Source organism: Crocuta crocuta, unplaced genomic scaffold (genome assembly GCF_008692635.1).
Source record: "Crocuta crocuta isolate KB4526 unplaced genomic scaffold, BGI_CrCroc_1.0 scaffold145, whole genome shotgun sequence".
NCBI classification, from domain to species: Eukaryota; Metazoa; Chordata; class Mammalia; order Carnivora; family Hyaenidae; genus Crocuta; species Crocuta crocuta.
The window spans coordinates 4,184,961-4,205,638 of NW_027530857.1; the positions used below are offsets into that span (position 1 = coordinate 4,184,961).

At 49.0% G+C, this 20,678-nt stretch overlaps 1 protein-coding gene across 1 annotated transcript in view; it reads right to left on the reverse strand.

Annotated features, from left to right (window-relative positions):
* E2F3 (E2F transcription factor 3) overlaps nucleotides 1–8,638 on the reverse strand; it is a 67,085-nt gene extending 58,447 nt beyond the window's left edge. The window contains exons 1-2 of the mRNA XM_077769594.1: nucleotides 8,298–8,638; nucleotides 75–102 (exon numbers count right to left, since the gene is read on the reverse strand). Coding sequence (XP_077625720.1) covers nucleotides 75–102; nucleotides 8,298–8,638 — 369 coding nt within the window. The remainder of the gene's footprint in view (nucleotides 1–74; nucleotides 103–8,297) is intronic.
* Between the last annotated feature and the right edge of the window lie 12,040 nt (nucleotides 8,639–20,678).

A 20,678-nucleotide genomic window follows, 5' to 3' on the forward strand; every position in this document is an offset into this window, starting at 1 on the left:
GGACTGAGGGGGGGGTGGGTGGGAAGGAAGAAGTGAAGATACGTTTTACAGGAAACGTGGAGAGAAACTGCTACCTGAGTGGGCAGAGTTAAAGCTCTGGCCCTGGGAGGGACCGAGAGCCCAGGTCAGCCGAGGCGAAGCCACAGACAGGACGCCATGGTTACCAGCTGGTCACCACCAGAGCTTCCCGGCACACCCACCTGGGGCCACAGTCCTAGGGTGACAGTGGGTGGTGATCAGGGAGACACCAGGCACAGGGTGGCCCGGGAAGGAGTTCCAGCCATACCTACAGACAGAAGAAACAAGGCCTGTGCTATATAAATAATAAAACGATTATACATTTACCTCTCAATCAGGAAGGAAACCTTGCCGGCTTTCACAAAATTAAGACTGTGGTCTATGCAGTGCAAGAGGAGATTTCTTTGATGGGCTGCCTTGTTTTATGATACAAGGTCGGGTAATGCGGACTGATTAAACAAATAAGTGAGCGACGAGGCACAATGACATATTTTTACAAAGGCCTGTAAGATTTAGTAGCAATTCCTCCATCCCTACCATCCGTGATTGCTGAAGAAAAAGTAAACGGAATGATCTGGGATATGAAAACAAACTTGTGGGGCGCCTGGGTGGCTCAGTCGGTTAAGCATCCAACTTCAGCTCAGATCAACTATGATCTCATGGTTGGTGGGTTCGAGCCCCGCGTCGGCCTCTGTGCTGGCTGCCAGCTCAGAGCCTGGAGCCTGCCTCAGATTCTGTGTCTCCCTCTCTCTCTGGCCCTCCCCTGCTCACGCTGTCTCTCTCTCTCAGAAATAAATTAAAAAACATTTAAAAAAAACCAAACTTGACCCACAAATTGCCAATTTAATTACACATATGTGAGAAATTCACTAAAAATCTAATCATTTATATTCTGGACTAGTATTACAGTGCAGCTAGTCGGTTAGATATTTTAAATTATAATTTCAAATGGACTCATTGTCATAGGCCTCTGGGTCCCATTTTACACATGGAATCAATAGACTCCTACTAATAAATAGGATTACTTTCCTAAGGCTCCCGGTGGGCTCTTGGCTGGACTGGTATTTGCAAGGCGGTTTCGAAGTTCTCCAAGGACAATTACTTCCCTGATATTCACCCTCAAGAAAGGGAAGGACCCAAGAGAAATCGAATCAAGGGGCAACTGCCTGCAAAGGGCAGGCTTAGCCGGGCAGGGAGATGGATTCAGACAGTTTCAAGTGCTCCTCTCCGGCGATGGGCTTACAGATCCACCAAGGCCTCTGTCCCTCCATCAGAGAGCTAACGCGTGTGGCGTGTTTGCACGCGATCTACATGGTTAGAAGCTACCCGGGTTGTGACTACGGCCCTTCCTGCCATAACACCCCAGAAGGGGCAGGGCTGCACTCCACAGCGTCCACTGCTCCCAGAGCTGAGGGAGGGCTAAGCTTCCGGCCCAGGAAGCATCTGCTGCACGAGCTCTGTCCCCTCTCATTTGTGTTCTGCTCTGTGGCCCCACCTTGTCCCGCATCCTACATGGGAACACACACCCTCAGCAAGGCTGACATGATCAAGCCTCGCTGCCCCTAGATGTGAGTCCTTAGGAGAGCTCTTGTTGGTCCTTCCATTACATGCAGTACACTCTCTACTAATGCCACTGACTGCCCTGAGGGACACAGAGATGCCCAATACCCCCTCCCAGACAAAGGCCCCAGAAACACCTTGGGAAGGACTCGCTGCATCTGGCTACCATCATGGCTAAAAAGGAGGCTGGGAATTGCTTGGTCTGGACTCCTGCGTCTCCCACTGACTGTCTGGAAGTGTAGCCTGGACAAACTGCTTAACCACTGAACTTCACCTTCCTCTTAAGGGTGCTGTGTCTGAAGAAACAGTATATGCAAGATGCTGTGTCCGATGTTAAGTCTGGTACAAAAGTACTCAGTAAGGTGGACGGTATGTTTATTACCCTGAATTCATAGTGGATGAGGAGACAGAGCCCCAGGCTGTAAAACTGCAAGAAAGTACAATGTTGAAGACTAATTTTAATGAAAAAGAGAAAAATACACGTATAAGAGGAGGGGGCAGGATTTTCCTTACGTATAGCAAAACATACTACAAAGCTACTGTATTGCAAGCAGTGTGCCATTTTCTTAGAAGGAAACACAGATATCAGTAGAGCAGAGTAGAAAATCCAAAATGAAACCAACACAGATCTGCATGCACATACACACACACTTTCATATGATAAAAGTGGCTTTTTTTTTTCTTTAATAATCTCTACGCCCTGTGTGGGGCTTGAGCTAGTGACCTCGAGATCCAAAGTCTCATGTTGTATGAATTGAACCAGCCAGGTGCCCCAAAAGTGGCATTTCAAAATCATGAGTCTTGAGGATGCCTGACCCATTCAACAAGGGGAACTAGTCTGACTGTGCATTTAGAAAAAATATAAAGTTAGATCTCTAAAACACACACACACACACACACACACACACACACAACCTTTCCAAGGAGACTAAAGATCAAAATAATAAAATTATTAAATCAGAATAAAATACAGAGTACTATTTTTTAAATGTTTATTGCTGAGAGGCAGAGACAGAGTGTGAGTGGGGGGAGGGGCAGAGAAAAAAGGAAGACAGAATCTGAAGCAGGCTCCAGGCTCTGAGCTGTCAGCAAAGAGCCCGACATGGGGCTTGAACTCACGAGCCGTGATATCATGACCTGAATTAAAGTCGGACGCTTAACCAACTAAGCCACCCAGGCAATCCAAAATACAGAGTATTGTTATAATTAGGGATTAGGAAACTCCCAAAACAAGCCACCGACTTCAAAAACTATTAAGACTGTAGTTTTGTAGTTTTTTATATTAAAAAATGAGGGCACCTGGGTGGCTCAGTTGGTTAAGTGTCTGCATCTTGGATTCGATTCAGGTCATGATCTCATGGTTCATGAGATAGAGCCCTGCATGGGGCTCTTTGCTAACCGTGCGGAGCCTGCTTGGGATCCTCTCTCCCTCTTTGCCCCTCCCCCACTTATGGTGTCTCAGTGTCTCTCAAAATAAACTTTAAAAAAAAAAAAGTACAACTTTGGTAGAAATAGTTCATAGGTAAATTAACAGAAAAATGACAGAGGGGGGAAAAATATGTACTACACACACATGCATGCACACACCAAAGTCCAATATCTGAAACTCGTTAAAAGTTCCAATAATTTAATAAGAAAGTGGTAAATAGCCTTGTAAACAGAAATGGTAAAGGATTCAAAGAGGCAATTTACAGAAATACAAATCAGGTCAGAGATGCTTATGTTTACATCCGTAAGGTGAGGACAGTAATCATACCAAATTCAGAGGGATGTTGAAGTTTAAATCCGTAAATTCCACGTAAAGTGCTTGAAAGAATCCTGGCACATAAATACGCGGAATAAGGATTAGCCAGTAGCAGTAATAGTAGTAGCTGCGGTGGTGGTAACAAGGATTAAGAAAATCACAAAATAAAAATCGGAGATCATCATCTAGCATCACGAGCAAAGCCATAAAAGGACGCCTGTTATCCAATATTGGAAAGAGAAGAGGAAAACAGGCATCCTCTCCGCACGGGCAGTGGGGACATTGGGGCAGGACTTGCTCAGCCTGTCTGGAAGGCAATCTGGCCTCACCTATGAGCATTTCCCTCCCCATGCCCTGTGACGGACATTCAGTATATAGAAATGTTGCCTACGGAAAGACATGTGTTACAAAAACATGTACAAAGGCAGTTAAAATTAGAAATAACCGGAACCACAATGGCATGGGGAGAGTTAACTATATTCTGACAAATCCATACAATGGGCAGAGTGCAGCTGCGACAGGGTGAACACTGGCGTGGAGATGCATCCAGTGCCTCGCTAAGCACAAACTCCAAGCCACAATTTGCACCTTTGTATAAAACATGTATTTGCAAATAAACAAAAAAGGAAAAGGCCAAGCTGTTATTGTGGTTGTGTCTAGGAAGGGTTGCAGGCTGGGTGGGAAGACCGAGTATTTTAAACTTACCTCCATTGATGGTCTTTGATTTCTTTAAATAAGGCAGCATGTACTAAAAACAAGTATTTTCTTAACAACAACAACAACAACGGTAAGGGCGCCTGGGTGGCTAAGTCGGTTAAGCATCTGACTTTGGCTCAGGTCATGATCTCAAGGTTCTTGGGCTCAAGCCCTGCATCGGGCTCTGTACTGACAGCCTGGAGCCTGGAGCCTGCTTCAGATTCTGTGTCTCCCTCTCTCTCTGTCCCTCCCCTGGTTGTGCTCTGTCTCTCAAAAATATATTTTTTAATAAAAACAAATTTTTAAAAAAGACAACGAAGTTAGTGTTTCTTAATCCTCAGTGGGCACCTGACTAGATTAAGTGTCCACGGCATTCCTTCAACGGCCAGCAGGAGCCCCACCTCTGCAGGTATGCTCCAGAGAGGGGCTATTACAGCTGGATACTAACAGAATCGTTCAACTTGAACCTGACTCCGCTCATAATGTGCTTATCTCATGGGGCATGGAAGGCAAGAGCAGTATCTGCAACCGGCAGTTACACTCCTCGGGGTGAATTAAGAAGCTCGCCTGCTGGTTTGTCAGTGCTCATGTGATTTACACAACACCAAGTTCCCCAGAGCAGCAGATCCGAGCTCCAAATCACGCCAAGCTGGGGCCGACATGTATGCCTACTGAGAACTCTTCTCTTAGGGGCAAAAATAGAAGGAAACCTACCTTACCTAAAAAAGGGCAGCCAACAAGCTGGCTGTTTCAACAGTTATTCTTGTATTCACAGCAAAAGGTGAAGCAAGACCCAAAAGAGCTCACCACGTGGAGACCAGTTACGGTCAAGTGTGACGGTGCACGTCGAGATCCGTTTAAAGAAATGTTTCTAAAATTCAACTACGGTAGACAGACGAGGCGGCTCTTTTCTAACCTCTTTTACTCCATGGGGCAAGACGGGACGACCACACCCCAGAGCTGGTTTGGGGAAGGATGGCAGCAGCTGAGTCATGCTAGACCTTCAGAGGTGGCAGGCGTTTTAGGGGCCACACCTTTGGCCACGCTTATGACACAGAGCAGCAAATGTCGGAAGTCAGGGGCTTAGAAAAGCTGATCCTCACACTCTTCAGCAGAGCAGGAAGCAAGAAATGAGTACCTCCCGCCTTTTTCTCAACCTCTGTAATATAATCAACCACAAATGGCAAACTTAAAACTGTCAGTGTCACCAGAAGTTGTTTTGGCTGAAGGTGGACGGAAAGGGGGCGGGGTTGCCCACCAAAGGGCTAGAGAGACACTTTTAGAAAGAGAACCATCAAGACAAACCTGGGCCATAAGAAAGCCACATAATCTTTCACATGCATTTTCAAGGCCCAGCCTTCTATCAAAAGAAGCCATCGTTCCATCCCAAACACTCCTTTTAACACAGCAGTAATTAATTACACCGGTTACTTAGAAACAGCGCAGGGTTTGGGCTGGTGAAGAAGTGAAAAATTTCTGCCACTCTGATTAGGGTCCTTTTTTCCTTTTTCCATCCCTCTTCATGGAAAAAAAAAATCAGGTTAACATCTTTTTTTTCCTAGTTTCTAAGTTTAACTACATATATAAATAAAAGTCTTAACTAATCAAAATTTCTGATCCCAGCCTTTTGATTATAATTTATATGATGGTTATTCATACGTATTCAAACAGTGGGTAGTCAAAAGCTTTTTCGCACAAAGAAGTGTGGCATCTGCTTAATGCCTTTATTGGGGCTAGGGGACAGGAACTGCCCGGACAGTAACCGAGTAGCTGGCCACTCTGTGCCCAGCTCCAGGCTGGACGCCTTCCCGTGGTCTCTCATTTCATCTCCTCACAATATCTTTAAATACCCAAATTACCAGACATGTCAGGAGAGTGACCATTTCATTTCCAGATAAGTTTTGTACATCTGGCTGGCAATTTGGTTATAAAGATTTTTAATGGTGCTAGATAAGAGGACCATTAAGAGAGAAGGAATTAAAAGGAGGAAAATATTTGTCAGGCAAACATGTCAACAGTCTCTGGAGAAAAGGGAGGGAAGCCGTTTCCCTGTTTGCTGGATGATGAAAAGCCCAAAGAAGGCTAAGAATTTCTGTTACCGAGTTCTGGGCTCTGGCGGCAGGATCCTCCCGGAGTCCTCTGGTTTCAGGGAGGGACGCCAGGCCCAGGAAGGGATCAAGGGGTTCTGCCAGCTGTGAACTGTCCTGATACACCCAAGACTATCGCTTGTAAGCTCTGTCGTTACTAGAATTGCACTTCTAGAAGCAACACTGCAGAGCAATTAAGGCATTAGCTCGCCCCCAGCCCTTTCCTGTTGAGAGAGATCTTTTCTCCAACAGTGCCTCTCAAACCTGGGCACCAGAATGACTTGGGGTGGGGGGCTGTTTAACCCCACATGGCCGGTCCCTTCCCCCTGACCCCGGGGAGCTTCGGTGTGACTGGAAAGTCTGCATTTCTAACATGCTCTCGAGTGCTGCTGGTCTGGGACCACATACTGAAGAACCGCTATTCTAAGAAAACAGACCAGAATCTATCAAAGATAAGAAAAGGCTGCTTTTTTTTTTTTTTTAATGTAGCAAAATCTTTATCAGTTGCGACCNACACAAAGGCAGGGAATTTTGTCTGCTGCTGGATGCCCGGCGCCTGCAACGGGGGCTGGCCTGTACCTGGTGCTCTGCGCGCATCTTCTAGGTAAGTCAACGGAATCCGTGGGCTCCACGGTGGAAACCGGCCCACGTGGGCAGGGGTGGGCAAGGGAGAGTGGCTGCATTTGCACCAGGCGGCTAACAGGTTTTTTCCTTTTTCATGGTCACAACAGAATACATTTTTAAGTATTTCACAACCAGCTCTCGGGGGTGGGGGGGGGNTCCTTGGTGTAAATTCTTCCACCAAGGTGAACCATAAGCTACCATCTTGGCATCACTGAATGCAGACGTGGGGAGAGAGGAGCACAGGTGGTTCTCATACCAGGTCGAAGGTCTCCACACACCCCTGGGAACAGCTAAGTGTTGGGGAGGCCGCACCAGGGCCGCCCAGCTGCCCCCCTCACGGCATATTTGTGTCTTTCTGGTCCTGCAGCCCAACACTTCTTTGTTTAAAAACGTTTTTTTAATGTTTGTTTTTGAGAGACAGAGCGCAAGCAGGGGAGGGGCAGAGAGAGAGCGAGCGAGCGAGCATGAGCAGGGCGGGGCAGAGGAGAGAGGCACACAGAATCTGAGGCAGGCTCTGGGCTCTGAGCTGTCAGCACAGAGTCTGACGTGGGGCTTGAACCCACGAACCGGGAGATCATGAGCTGAGCCGAAGTGGGATGCTTAACCAACTGAACGCCCCACGCGCCCCCCACGGACACTTCTTTAGAATGCAAGGTAAATGACACATTCCTTCCAAAGCATTTAATCCTGAAAACTCGAAACTCAGATTTTCCATGTGTTTTAGTATGCGGGTGTGAATGGAAGTCTGAGCTACAGAACTAACTAGGCATCCGTTTTCTTTAGGTTAGTGGAAGGGAACAATTGTGGCACTTCCCAAGGATGCAGAACGGATTTATTTTTGTTACCTGCTTCTGTGTGTACCACAGTTAATATTGTCACTTGCAAACGATAATAAACATGGTTTTAAAAAATTTTTTCCCTTAATTTATAAATTCAATCTAATCTTCAACAATGTATAAATTTCCTGGTTGATTAGTGTATTTCAAACTGTTTAGACTGCACAATTACTACACATGATGAAAAATGTTTATTACACATTTTTCTCTTACCAAGTATTTTATGCATAGTAATCCTTCTCAGTTGAAATTGATTCATTTTGGCTTGTCTATTAAGAATACACAGATGTTTTTTCAATCTCTACAGACAATTGCAATTATCTTTTAAAAACTTTACCTTTTTAACTTGTTTTTTGATATATACGTTTAAGATTCTTTTCTTCCGAGCATTTGTTATTTTTATTTTTAACAGAAGTAGAGTTGACACATATGATGTTAGTTTCAGGTGTACAACATAGTGATTCAACAATCATATACCTCGTGAAATGCTCACCACAGTAAGCGTAGGTACCGTCCGTCACCATGTGAAGTGACTACAATATTATGGACCATGTTCCTGGTGACTGTCTTATCACTGGAAACTTGTACCTCCTAACACACTTCACCTTATTTGCTAAGAGCTGATGTGCACTGGAAGGCAAGCTCTACTTAACAACGAAGGTACCACTCCCAACAGTCAAAGGCAATGACAGCAGACACTTCAGAGTTCAGTGCGTTTAGCACTTCACCCACATTATGCGATTCAACCTTTCCAGGAACTGAGGTAGAACCCCAAATCCGGTGAGGGAAACAGGGGTTGGGGGAAGTAGTGGTGCGCCCAAATCATCAAAGTGTGACATGGTCACGGTGGGGTCAACAACCACGTGGAGAAGTAGGTCCTGAGCAGGTCTGTCTTCATTACCCAGGTAAGTAAATGATAAATGCAAAACTTCCTTGGCCTTCCCTGAACTGCAGACTTTGATCCTTTCTTCTGCAAGGGGCAGGAAGCTTCGAGTGGCCAATTCACAGCACGCCTGCCCATAAACCAGAGAAGGCTCCAGCAGGCTGTGCCGAGCACGTTTTCTCTGCATCATCTACCAAGGGTGGGAGCACAGCTCTGGGGTTCCGCCGGGCGGGGGGGGGAGGTTAGGCATGCCAAAATTAAAGTCCGGCTATGAAAAATCATGTACTTTGAAAATCTCTACCATATTTCAAAATGTAAATGTACACCTTATACAGAAGATACATCTACGTGATTCTCGGTTTCTGCTCTTCCTTCAAGGTCTAGTACAATAGTCAACGGGGCCGGGGGTTGATTTTGCTCCCAGAGACACGTGGCAACGTCCAGAGGGAATTTTGATAGTCTTTTTCTAAATTTTTTATCTTTATTTTTGAGAGAGAGAGAGAGAGAGAATGAGCTGGAGAGGAACAGAGAGAGAAGGAGGCACAGAACCCGAAGCAGGCTCCAGGCTCTGAGCTGTCAGCACAGAGACCAGTGTGGGGCTCAAACCCACGAGCTGTGAGATCATGACCTGAGCTGAAGTCAGACGCTTAACTGACTGAGCCACCCAGGCGCCCCTAATGTTCATTAATTTTTGGGAGACAAAGTGCGAGCAGGGCACAGTCAGACACAGAGGGAGACACAATCCGAAGCAGGCTCCAGGCTCTGAGCTGTCAGCACAGAGCCCGACACAGGGCTCGAACTCACAAACCACAAGATCACGACCTGAGCCAGAGCCGGACGCTTAACTGACCGAGCCACCCAGGTGCCCCCCTCCACAACTCTGACAGTCTTAATTGGAGGGGCTACTGGCACGGAGTGACGGAGGCCACAGAGGCTGCTCAACATTGTAGGATGCACAAGCAGGGCGTCTCCCACCAAACGACGTGTCTGGCCAAAATGTCAGTGGTGCTGAAATCCTGCTCCAGTTTCAAAGGCCCTAAAGCTTTCTCTGTCCTCTTCTTCAAGTCTGGAGGCCTGAGAGACTCCATCAACGCTACCTAATGGCCTTCACCATCCTTTATCTTATCATGGGGATTGATGAACATGTTTCATGTTGCCTTTCTCCTGATGAGGGCGAAAGCGTCTGGGCCAGTCCCCTTTGAAGCCCTCAGGAGACCGGAAACTGATTCTGCACAAAGTGGGTGGGCGATAAGTATCGATCCAACACTCTGCTTTCCCCGAAGGGGATAAAGATACAGAGAATTGAGACGAGCCAACGCTGAAGAGCTCCTGTGGGTGGAGGTGGGGGAGGGGCAAGCGCTAAATTGGGGACACACGACACATTTCCTATAGGTGCTCTCATTTAATCCTTGGAACCACTGAAGCAGACAGGAAACACTTGTAGGCACCTACAGCTCATAGGTCTAATTTGTAAAAGGTCACATGCTGGTAAGCGACAGAGCACACTTCTGAGGCTACATCTTCAAGCCCTATGCTCCTCGGGGGCTCCACAGCCACTTGTCACTGGTCTCCGGGGCTCAAAGCGCGCCTCCCTATGGAATTAGGGTGTCTGAGATGCTAACAGTGAAAACAGCAACATGAAAGGAAACTTTACATTGTCAGTGACATCGTCACAAGTTTCGCTACCTGATAGAGCAACAAAGTCGGTCAGTTCAAGGCGTGATGCAAAACAGGCTTAAGTACAGGTTACGAATTTTAAAAATTAATTATAAAGATGCTTAGAACTTACAGAAGTTTTTCCTCCAGAGGAGTACTCAAAGACTCATTTTTAGATGCCAATGTGCCGGAGCTTAAGAAAATTCAAGCTTTTGTTGTTTTTTTGTTTCTTTGTAATCAGCAAAATCAGAGAGCCTCGGAAATCACGGTCCAAAGAGCCATCTTTGTCCAATGCGGAATTATGTGACCTTTCTTTATGCACGGCGCTCTCACTCTCTAGCTGGCGCTGGGCTTTGAGAGGTTGCAAAGCATTGGCTTCTTGAAGCAGCCAGGAGCCAGGTCCGGACCCGGTAAAGCATGTAATAAATAACATCTGATGGCTGGTGTCTGTGAGCCCTGGCAGTACTGATCCCCCAAATCAACCTGATGGATCTGTCTCGTTCTCATATTACACGGCGAGACGTGAAAACAACGAAAAGGCTTTTGTGGCAACACAATTTTTTTTTTAAGTTAGGGAAACCAGTCCTGGGTCTTGCCGTTGTTCACGGAGACTTGCACTACGAGCTCTGTGCAAAGCCTCATTGCCAGCGCGTGGCCCTCGCTTCGTGGAAGGCTGCCGGCCTCAGCGTCACTCACAACCAATTCCTACCAAATCACCATCTGATGGAGGGCACACTGGGCCGCAGCCATTCCGGCAGCCCCGGAAGTTAACCGTCTGGACCACCTCAAGTCTCAATTCTCGTCTTAGCCCTCACCCCCACGCTGCCTTCCCACAGGATCGCCGCCGCTCTCCTACTTCCAGGCTCATTCAGTCCATGGCGCCCAAACCCGACACGGTGTGACCTGATTCTCTTCCCAGGGAAATTCTTGCCTTTCTGTTCAGTCGGCAACCTGTTCCAGGCGGGCCTCCACCTGACAGAGTGAAGAGCCTTCCTACTACGGGGCAAGGTAAGCCCCCCGAGGGCAGGGGCGTCCGGCTTGTCGAGGTACCCCGTTCCGGCCGGTGCTGGCGCCTGGCGAGCGGGCAGCAGCACCCCTCAGACCCCCGAGTCAAGATTCTCAGCGCCTCCCCGGGCTCCCTCCTGCATCGCCCGCTTTGCGCCTTGGGTAACCCGCCTTCAGACGGTGCGCGTTGGCGACGACCGGGAAGTACAGACATTGGCATCACGGCGGGCATGGGGCACAGGTGCGCCTGCTCACTCTTCTGGGGCCTGCGGGCTATTCCCTCCCCCGGAGCGAGGAGCGGAGACCAGCCTGATGGCAGCCCGCGGACTCTGCAGCGGCTGCGGCCTCCGCCTGGCCGGCTCCAGCTCCAGGACCCGTGCTGTGCTCACCTCTACAGTTGGAGGTGACGGGGAGGAGGGGTGAGGCACGGGGCAGCTTCACCCTTTATAAGCGCGTTTGCCAACCGTCCCAGGAGATCAGAAGCTCTTGGTATGGCTCTAACTGAACAGGGTAGAGGCAGAGCGCCGAGTACGTGCTACAGGCTACTCTTATTACCAGGTGAGCTTGGGAAAACACTAGATTCTTTCTTTCTGACAGGCATCTTGAGTCTCTACTATATAATTAATACAGTGGCACAGACCACGGAGGAGAACATCCAGGAACGAGCTGAGATTCTCAGCCAGGCTCCCTGGGTTCTGTTTCGGTCGCCCCACTCCTCAGGGGGGCCCTGAGCCAGCCCCTTAATCCCTCGCTGTCAGGTGCTTCCCATGGACAACAAGCACGCTGACAGTCCCCACTTCATAGGTTGTTATGTGGATAATGGGCTAATGTGCGTAAAGCACTCAATTTAGTGCCCTCCATATGCGCGGGCACTCGATAAACATTAGCTATTATTATCCCACAGACCAGAGACTGCTGAGTGGTAGCCCTTAAGCCAAATCTGTCCTAGAGACCTATTTTGTTTGGCTTGCACATTTTCCTTTTTAATCGAGCCAACGTTTTAAAACTGGTAGATTTCTGGCATTTTAAGGTTGAAGAGCCGGCAGCACGCAAGGCCTGCCCTCCCCTCTGGGAGGCGTCGCCTAGGGCAGGGTCCTGCAGCCCCCTCTTGATAAGAGTTTTGTTCAAGCAGAGCCTGCACATCACAATCCCCTCCCCCTCCACGCCACCCCCCCAACCCCCCCAGGGAAGCCNCTCTGGGAGGCGTCGCCTAGGGCAGGGTCCTGCAGCCCCCTCTTGATAAGAGTTTTGTTCAAGCAGAGCCTGCACATCACAATCCCCTCCCCCTCCACGCCACCCCCCCCCACCCCCCAGGGAACCAACTCCCTGCCTGACCCTCTAGGAACGCCAATCCCTCTTCTCCAATTTTACCAACCTATCCAATGTTAGGTTTTATTCTCCCCCCCCAGTGACTTCAGTCCAAATGGCCTCACCTTGTGTGACCTGCCTTCTGCTCCCTACCTCTGCCTTAGGATGCTTCCCCAGCCGTGGACAATCCCCTCAATCTTCCGTCTGCACCTAGCACCGGGGCTCCACCCGAGAAAGCACAGCAAAACCATCTGGGACGCTTCGGGGGGAAAAAAATACCCATGTCAGGACCCCACCCCCACAGATTGTAATTAATCTGGGTGGGGCCCAAGTTTGGGTATTTTGGGGAAAATGCCCAGATGATTTGGGTAGGCGCCCTAGTGTGCTCCGAGACGGCAGACCACGGGAGCCAGCCCCCCCCCCAACCCGGCGGGCACTGCCTCGTCAGGTCCACACATCCGAGGACTAGAAGAGTCTTGTTTTGCTCCCGACTCCTGTTTAGTCTTGCTTGCGAGTCACCTTGTGTTTAAAGCCTGCCTCCCCGCACAAACTCATCTCACACGTCATCTGCATCCCCAATGCGGCCAGCACACTGCAGGTGTCTAACGAACACGCTTCTCAAGGACCTGAGTCTTCGGGGTCGAAGGCACCGAGGGGACTTACGTGATGGAAACGCCACTGACCGACTGACTTCTTGGAGCTCACAGGTTTGGAGGAGGGAGTCAGGACACCGCGATGAGGCTGCGGGGAGGCGCACTTGATGGGCCAGCGGGACGGAGGCGGGAAGACAGAGAGCAAGGGGACGCACCGGAGGGCCACCTGCAGGGCCTCGCGGGCCACGCCAGAGCCGCGCTGGGGGGAAGGGAGGGCAGGACGGGAAAGGCGAGACCTCACCGGACGTACCTCGAACGCTCAGGAAGAGATAGTTATTAATCTGGTACGTCACAGAAGCAGCCAGCGAAGGCTGCGATTCCGGCCTCCTTCTAGAAGTGAGGCAGAGGGAGAGGTGAGGGATGAGGGGGATGAACCGACCTAACACAAAGAACGAGGGTTGACAGGGAGCTGAGAAGGGGGAACGAAGAAGGCCCAGAGGCTGGCTCCCTGACTCTGGGGGGGCTCCCTGACTCTGGGGGGGCAACAGAGCCCTCCCCTCCCACCCCCTATACTGACTGGGCCTCCACGTGGCCCAGACACCCCGATTTCCGCCATTCAATCTTAAGCCAGACTGTGCAGATGTGAAATCATGTTAACGGTGCAATTCATGTCAACAGTGCAACTTTATTAACACGTTTAATCACAGAAATAAAGGTTTTAGTCACAATGCTATTGCTACAGTTAGTACTATCGTAACGAGCTTATTCTTCGGTTCCTTCTCCCAAGTAAGTCAGCGCACAGCTTATAAAGGGTGAAGCTGCCCCGTGCCTCACCCCTCCTCCCCGTCACCTCCAACTGTAGAGGCGGAAGTGGGTTTAAATGGACACAGGGCTAGCGCCCCAGCCCCGGGAGGTGGGTACTACGGTCTTCCGGCTGTGCAGGTGAGGACAGGAAGACCCAGGGCAGGTGGTAAGCCCCAAGCCACACGGCTGGCAGGCAGAGCTGGAATTAGAGCCCCAGCACTCCGGCTCCGCACTCCATCATCGGGCCCTCGTATTTAGCTGCCCTTTCCCTTTCATCTTTCAGGGCACGGTGAGCCTTTGTGCACATGAGCTTCCCTCTCTCCAAAGGCCTGCCTGCCAGGCGCAGAGGGGCTCAGAAGGGATGGTGTTCGGGGCCCCAGGGCTACAGCTCTGGTTTTCTATCCCTAGAGCCTCGGAGGCCCCGAAATAGCAAAGGGCAAAGGAGGGGCGCGCCCCACAGGCTCAGAGTTCACCCCGGTGTCAGGAGTCACAGCGTCTGGGGTCATGAAAACGGGAGCATGGAGAAGCCCTTCTCAGCAGTTTAGGCAGGAGCTGGCGGGGAGGACCAAGGGCATTTGGCTCCTCGTTCCCTGAAGACGGGCTCCATTTACCAAAAAATCCACCTGGGGAAACGAGTCGCACTGATAACAACCGCTGGCACCGTGCGGCCCGCTGCCCCCTGGCCGGGAGGCCGCGTCTATCCGTGGCCCCCTCCTGCCTTGTGGATTACAGACAAGCCACAGGTCCCAGCCCCTAACGAGGGAAGGGACTGCAGCCACCTCAGATTATGTTTCACTTTTAGGCTTCAGGGCTTGCAGGGATTCTATTTTTAAGCGTTCTCGGTTCCACGCATAAAAGAAGACATTTTAATGAAATTAGTTCTGGGTTCTAAGGGACGGTGGCTTCCTCTGCAAGAGTTAACAGGCCAGCCACTTTATTAAACCAGAAGTCTTCCCGCGGGAAGAGCATCTAATCCAGTGTCACCGGCCAAGCACCTAGGGGACCTGTGAAAACCACCCCAGCCACTCAGGGTGTGGACGGCCCAGGATAAAACTTCCAGTAGGGGAACTCCACTGGGCGCCCGGGGCCTGAACAAAGTTTCAGAAATCCTTTTAGGTTCCATTCTCTGTGAAGTCCATGTTCCACCTTTTAAGTGCCCGGCAATGTCACGTACACAGAGAACAAATCTGTAAACAACAAGGCTTTAAAACTACTACCAGGTTTTTATACAAGTCAGTCATCCCTTCCATTAAAAAAAAAAAAATCCCTTTCATTTAACATCTAAAAGAGAGCTTTGCTTATCCTGAATATCTGAGAATGGGTTGTTACTCCCACTGTTCAAGACCCACTGTTCAAAGGTCACTGCCATGGGTGCACATTTAAAAAAATGGAACCACTCCTAAAGGGGGTTTTCTACACATCCCAATTTCCCCATCTAGAGCACATGAGACGTGGTTAACTTTCTCTTGGTGAATGAGGCTTCCTCTAAGAATTCAAAGTGTCCAGTTTCAGCCCTGGCTTTGTCATTAGCTAGCTTGTGACCTTGGGAAAGTAACTGAACTCCGCTGGGGCTTAATTTCCCCTGCAAAATGAAGGGGATTGGGTCAGACAGCTCTCAGTGTTAGGACTCACACGAAGACCACAGAATTCGTCAACTGTTGCCTATGCTAACCTGAAGTGTTTTTTTTTTTAATTTTTAAATGTTTTATTTATTTCTGAGAGACAGAGACAGCGTGAACAGGCGAGGGTCAGAGAGAGAGGGAGACACAGAATCTGAAACAGGCTCCAGGCTCTGAGCTGGCTGTCAGCACAGAGCCTGACGTGGGGCTCGAACCCACAAACCGTGAGATCATGACCTGAGCCAACGTCAGACGCTTAACCGACTGGGCCACCCAGGTGCCCCATGAAGCGTTATTCTTAAGAGACTGTCAAGTTATAAGATTACTGCCTGGACCGTACAGATAGCCCTAGACAGTTGGGTCAAAGCAACAGAAAGCGGACTGAAGTGGATTACAGTTGACCCTTGAACACGGCTTTGAACTACATGGGTCCACTTGTAACTTGTACGAGGGATGGTTTGTTGTTGTTGTTGTTGTTGTTTTGTCGTTTTTCTTGTTTTTTTAACAGTACTCTCAAGTGTATCTTCTCTTGTGATTTTCTTAATAACATTTTGTATTCTCTGGGTTACTTTGTTGTAACACTGTGAACAACATGTATGCAAAAGATGTGTTAACTGTGTTATTTCTGGTCAACAGTAGGCTACTGGCAGTTACGTTTTTGGGGAGTCCAGAGCTTTACTCAGATTTTTGACTGTGTGTGTGTGTGTGTGTGTGCGCTGTTCAAGGGTCAACTTTACTTTCCTTTTTACCCCCTCCTTGTTCCATCAGCTGTCAATTCTCCCATCACCCTCCAGCTGACATAAACCCCTGCCTTAGTTTACAAATCTAAGTAGTGGCTTGCTTTGCTCCCCAGCAAAGCACAGTGTGCATGGGCTTTGTGATAAAATCTGGCAACCAGTGGGCGTTATCTCTTCTTGTTCAAAGTGCTATCGCAGACGACTGTGGCCGCCATGGCCCCAAGACTGCCCCCAGTTAAGGCTCCGGGAAGACTAAGAATGCAATCTTGTAACCTGTACATTCTTTGAGTTCTAAAAACACACTGCTTTGTGGGGGGGTTGGGAGAGTAGAGGGTAGGGCAGGTGGGGCGGGAGGGAAGTGTTTCAAGCAAAAGTGACAACAGAAAATAAACCAATTTCCTTCTTATTGGAGCAAAAGCTTTGAGCACTGTCCCTCTCTATGAACCCTCCTCACAAGCTTCCGTCCCGTTCTCTGCTGTTGCTTTTCCGAGCCTTCTGTAGAATTAACTTTTCTTGGTGTTAAGATACATTTTCCAAGTCACTCTTTGAAGCCATAGAGAGGATCAGGGCAGGAGGAAGGAGATACCATTAGTGGTTTCCTCCATTTACTGCTTTCCTAGTTATCGTGCCTTTTTAGTCCCATGAAAAATCATTAGTAGAAAACAAGGCTTCTTAGCAGTTGTAGCTATGGTCGCTAAAACACAATCTTTAAGCTGAGAACAAGCATGAAAATATGCATTAAACCACATACTTTGTACCTCAAAGAATTCAAAAGTTCCTCTCTTTAAAAACCCAATGGAAACAAAGGATCTGATTAAGAACTGAAATCCACTTCTGTGCTATACGCTCTTTGGAGTGATTTCACGGGTACCAATACGGGACTGGATATCATGAGCGTGGGCCAGCGTTGGTTTTCACTCATCGTGGTTTGAAAACGTTAGTGAGAAAATAGGTAGTGCAAAAAGGCACGGGAGCTGGCTGGCCCGGCAAAGTGGAAGACAAGTAAATCCCATGAAATCAGAAAACCAGCCAGAAAATGCATGAGGACTATCTGAAGCTTTGCCAAATGGGTCCCAGTCCTGCAGAAAAGGGTTAAAGGGGTGGGTGGTAGATCTCTGGGGAGGCAATAAAGACCGAAGAGTTAAAAGGAAACTACTGCATTAGATCTCTGAAAAACAAGAATAAAAGCAACTTTCCCCTCACAGCCTCTAAATCTCCAGGTGCTGCTTTTTATTCAGGTCTAAGCTTTGAGTATTATTTTCTGTTTTCAAGGCAGCTTTACACAGAGCAGCATTAATCTCCGAATCTACCCTTCCAAGTATTACACAAGGTGACGACTTCTAGAAACACAACAACAACAACAAAAAATCCTTTCCTGTTTGCAAGCTTGAGTTCCTTAGCTCACAGGGCCACACTGGAGGGTGCTTTGTCTCGAGGATGATTAGAGTGGTGCCCTTGGTTCTGATTATAGAGAAGCTATTTGCACTGCCCGCGTCTGGGTACTGCATTATATTAAAACTTCCATTTTGGGGTATGTAGTGACTAAAAATTCTCTCCGAGTTTAAACTTGGCATCAATCATATATCTCAGCAGAAGCAAGATTATTGAGTATAGAACCACAGGAACCCAGCATTTTTCTTTTATTCTTGCACAGGAAAAACACAGAGCCTGCTATCCAGCGCCTCTGGTTCCTTCATCCTTACACAGAAATTTCAAGCACTGTGGATTCTTTCCCAAAGTGTAATCAGCAGGCTGCTGTGACTGGATTAAATTAAATCAGATGTGAAAGGCCACTGTCTCTTGCATTAATAGATCCCAAATTTCCTAGGCCTTGGATGAAATGATTTCATCCATGAGGCAGAAAACGACGAAGCTCTTTTCTGCTCCAGAAAATAGCACTCCTGACTATGGCTCTCTACGGCTCTTCTGTTCACAACAGTTCACCATCTGGACATGAATTTACCTGGAGCGTGCCTCTGACCTGGTGGCGGCGGAGCGCTCAGTTCTACAAAAACCACGAAACACAGACTGCACCCAAAAGTTGGCGGGTCCCTGGCGTCACGGGAGGAGTGTGGCCCAGGCAAAAAAAAAAAGTGAGGATGAGTTGATCTAAATTTATCACAACCCAAGGCACAAGATCAGGCTCAGGCAGTTCAACACCATCTCTATATATTCCTGTCTTACTGACATGCCCCTGTTTTACCCATTGCTAGAAGAGCCACGTTTTGTGGAGTTAGAAACCCAGATTAATTGGGTACAAGGAATTACATCTCACTTTACAAAACTTTTAACCATTTTACACATATGTGTAAACAAAGAGAGTATGCAGGAAGTCTCACACTATTGCTCTAAGTTAGAAAAGAAGTAACATTTCTGAACACCAGTCTTATTGGGCATCTATACTATTTACCAGGCACTGTGCTTAGTGGTTTACGCGGATTATCATCTTTAACCCTTCAAAAGAACCTTAACTCCAGTACTGCTGCCATCCCTATTTTACAAGAGGAAAACTGTTTTGAGCCATTAAGCTACTGGCGTAAGAGCACGAAACCCGTAAAATGACAGAGGCGATTTGGCCAGTAAGGTAGTACTCGGATTTTCTCCCCAAAAAGGTGAGGATCCGCTCCTGTTAAGGTCTTAGATGTTCTTGAGAACCGGGACCGGCTGGGTCTGAAACTCTGGCCTCCTGAACAGAGTTCTCCACCTCTTCTTGGACGCAGAGTGTTTAAATAGTCTCTTTGCTCAGCCAATTACTTAGCTATATCCCCATGCTGTCATTCCCGGTTTAGGGAAAGAAGGTCAACAAAATGTCAAGATCTAAATCAAAGTCTAAGACAATTGTGATAAGAAGAAAATCACACTTCGCATTCAGCGCTCATGACTTTGGAATAATAATCTCCCGGCAAAAGCAGATAAAGTTTTGAAAGCACTTGGAAGGCAGGGAGGAGAATTTTCATACTTTAAATGCGATGAAGTACGTGCAAGTTTGGATAGACAAGTTCTGGAAGCTCCACGGGCAGGCTAAGATTCCAAAAAAAAAAAAAACGCCAGCAACCTGGTGGAGGTTTCATAGCTTCCCATTATCGAAACTGCTCTGCCATAAGTCGGAATCCAATCCAAGAACCATGTCAAGGGCTGGTTGTCTCCGTTTAGGTTTATGATACAGTAACACAACTGTGGAAGGGGCCAACGTGCTTAAAATATAACCAAATATGTTCCCGTGGGGTCAAGGAACAGAACTTGAGGCCAAAAGCACAGAATATTCTTGTGACTGAGCCCCAGCATACTGGATACAGTGTGTCTAAGTAGGTACTGTACACGGTCTCCCCTGCCGGCGGACCCTTGTCACTAAAAACCAGGAGCTGAAGCCTGTATCACATCCTCAGCAAGTATCTCCGCGGCTGGGAAGCGGTTAAGATCCAGCCACGGGAAAACTGGAAAGAGTATGGGAATCAGAAATTTTCGTTATTCCAAGCCCCATCGCATTTCCCCAAGTGCCGCCTATGTGCTGACTTCCTTAAAGACCCCCTGCAAGACCTTGATTCCCCCCAAAATAAACCCATTTGGAACTGAGACAAGGTGAGGTCAGCGACTGGTATCTATCAGCCATTTATCTGACTCTCCTTCGTTTCTCGCCTCGTGGGGGCCAAGCCTCCCCACGGGGGTGAAGACAGGAGGCATGGAGGAAGGGAACGAAGGAGAAAAAGGAGAAAGGGGAGAGACCTCCGGGCCACACTTCTTTCTAGTATCAACAAAAAGAGAAGCCGCATACTGACCTAAATCATCTCTCAAAGGCGCTTTATAAATTACAGGGACAAAGGGAGGGGTGGCGGGTGGCCTGGGAACCCTACAGACACCCTACCCTCTGACCCGCCCCCCTCCCCCTCCAGCACAAGGGAAGGGAGGCAGAAAACAGAGCTCAACTCGGCCATTGGCGAGAAGCCCCCCCCCCCTCCGGGTTCCNAGGGTGGGGGTAGGGAAAAGTGCTGGAAAAGAAGGGGGGCCCGCGAAAAGTTTCCGAGTGTTTGACGCGGTCCGCGCCAAGGCAGTCCCCGCTGCCCCGCGCAGCCCCCCGACCCTCCGGGCGCGGGGGGCCGGGCGCGAGGCTAACAATGAGGCNACTGGGGAGCAGGGGCCCGGCGGCGCCCGCGCCGCTGTGCAGGGAGGAGGAACAGGAGGTGGTGGACGTGTTCGTGGTGAGGATCTGGAGGTACGCGCCCGGGGCGGCGGCGGCGGCGGCGGGGAAGCCGGGGCTGGCCAGCAGTGCCCTTTTGTCCATGGAGGCTGTTGCGGCGGNATTTCTTTTATTATTTGCAGTCGGAGTTTCCAAGTCTCTCCTTCTTCTCTCCTCCCCGCCCGGCGCTTCCGAGCCCCTTCTCTCTCGTTTCTTTTTATTTTTCCGCACCGCACGGGCCCCGGGGGCCAAAAATAATCGGGGCTCTGGAGAGAGGAGGGTCCCGGCCGCACGGATATCGGGCCCCGAGGGGGGATGGAGGCGGCTGGGGCGG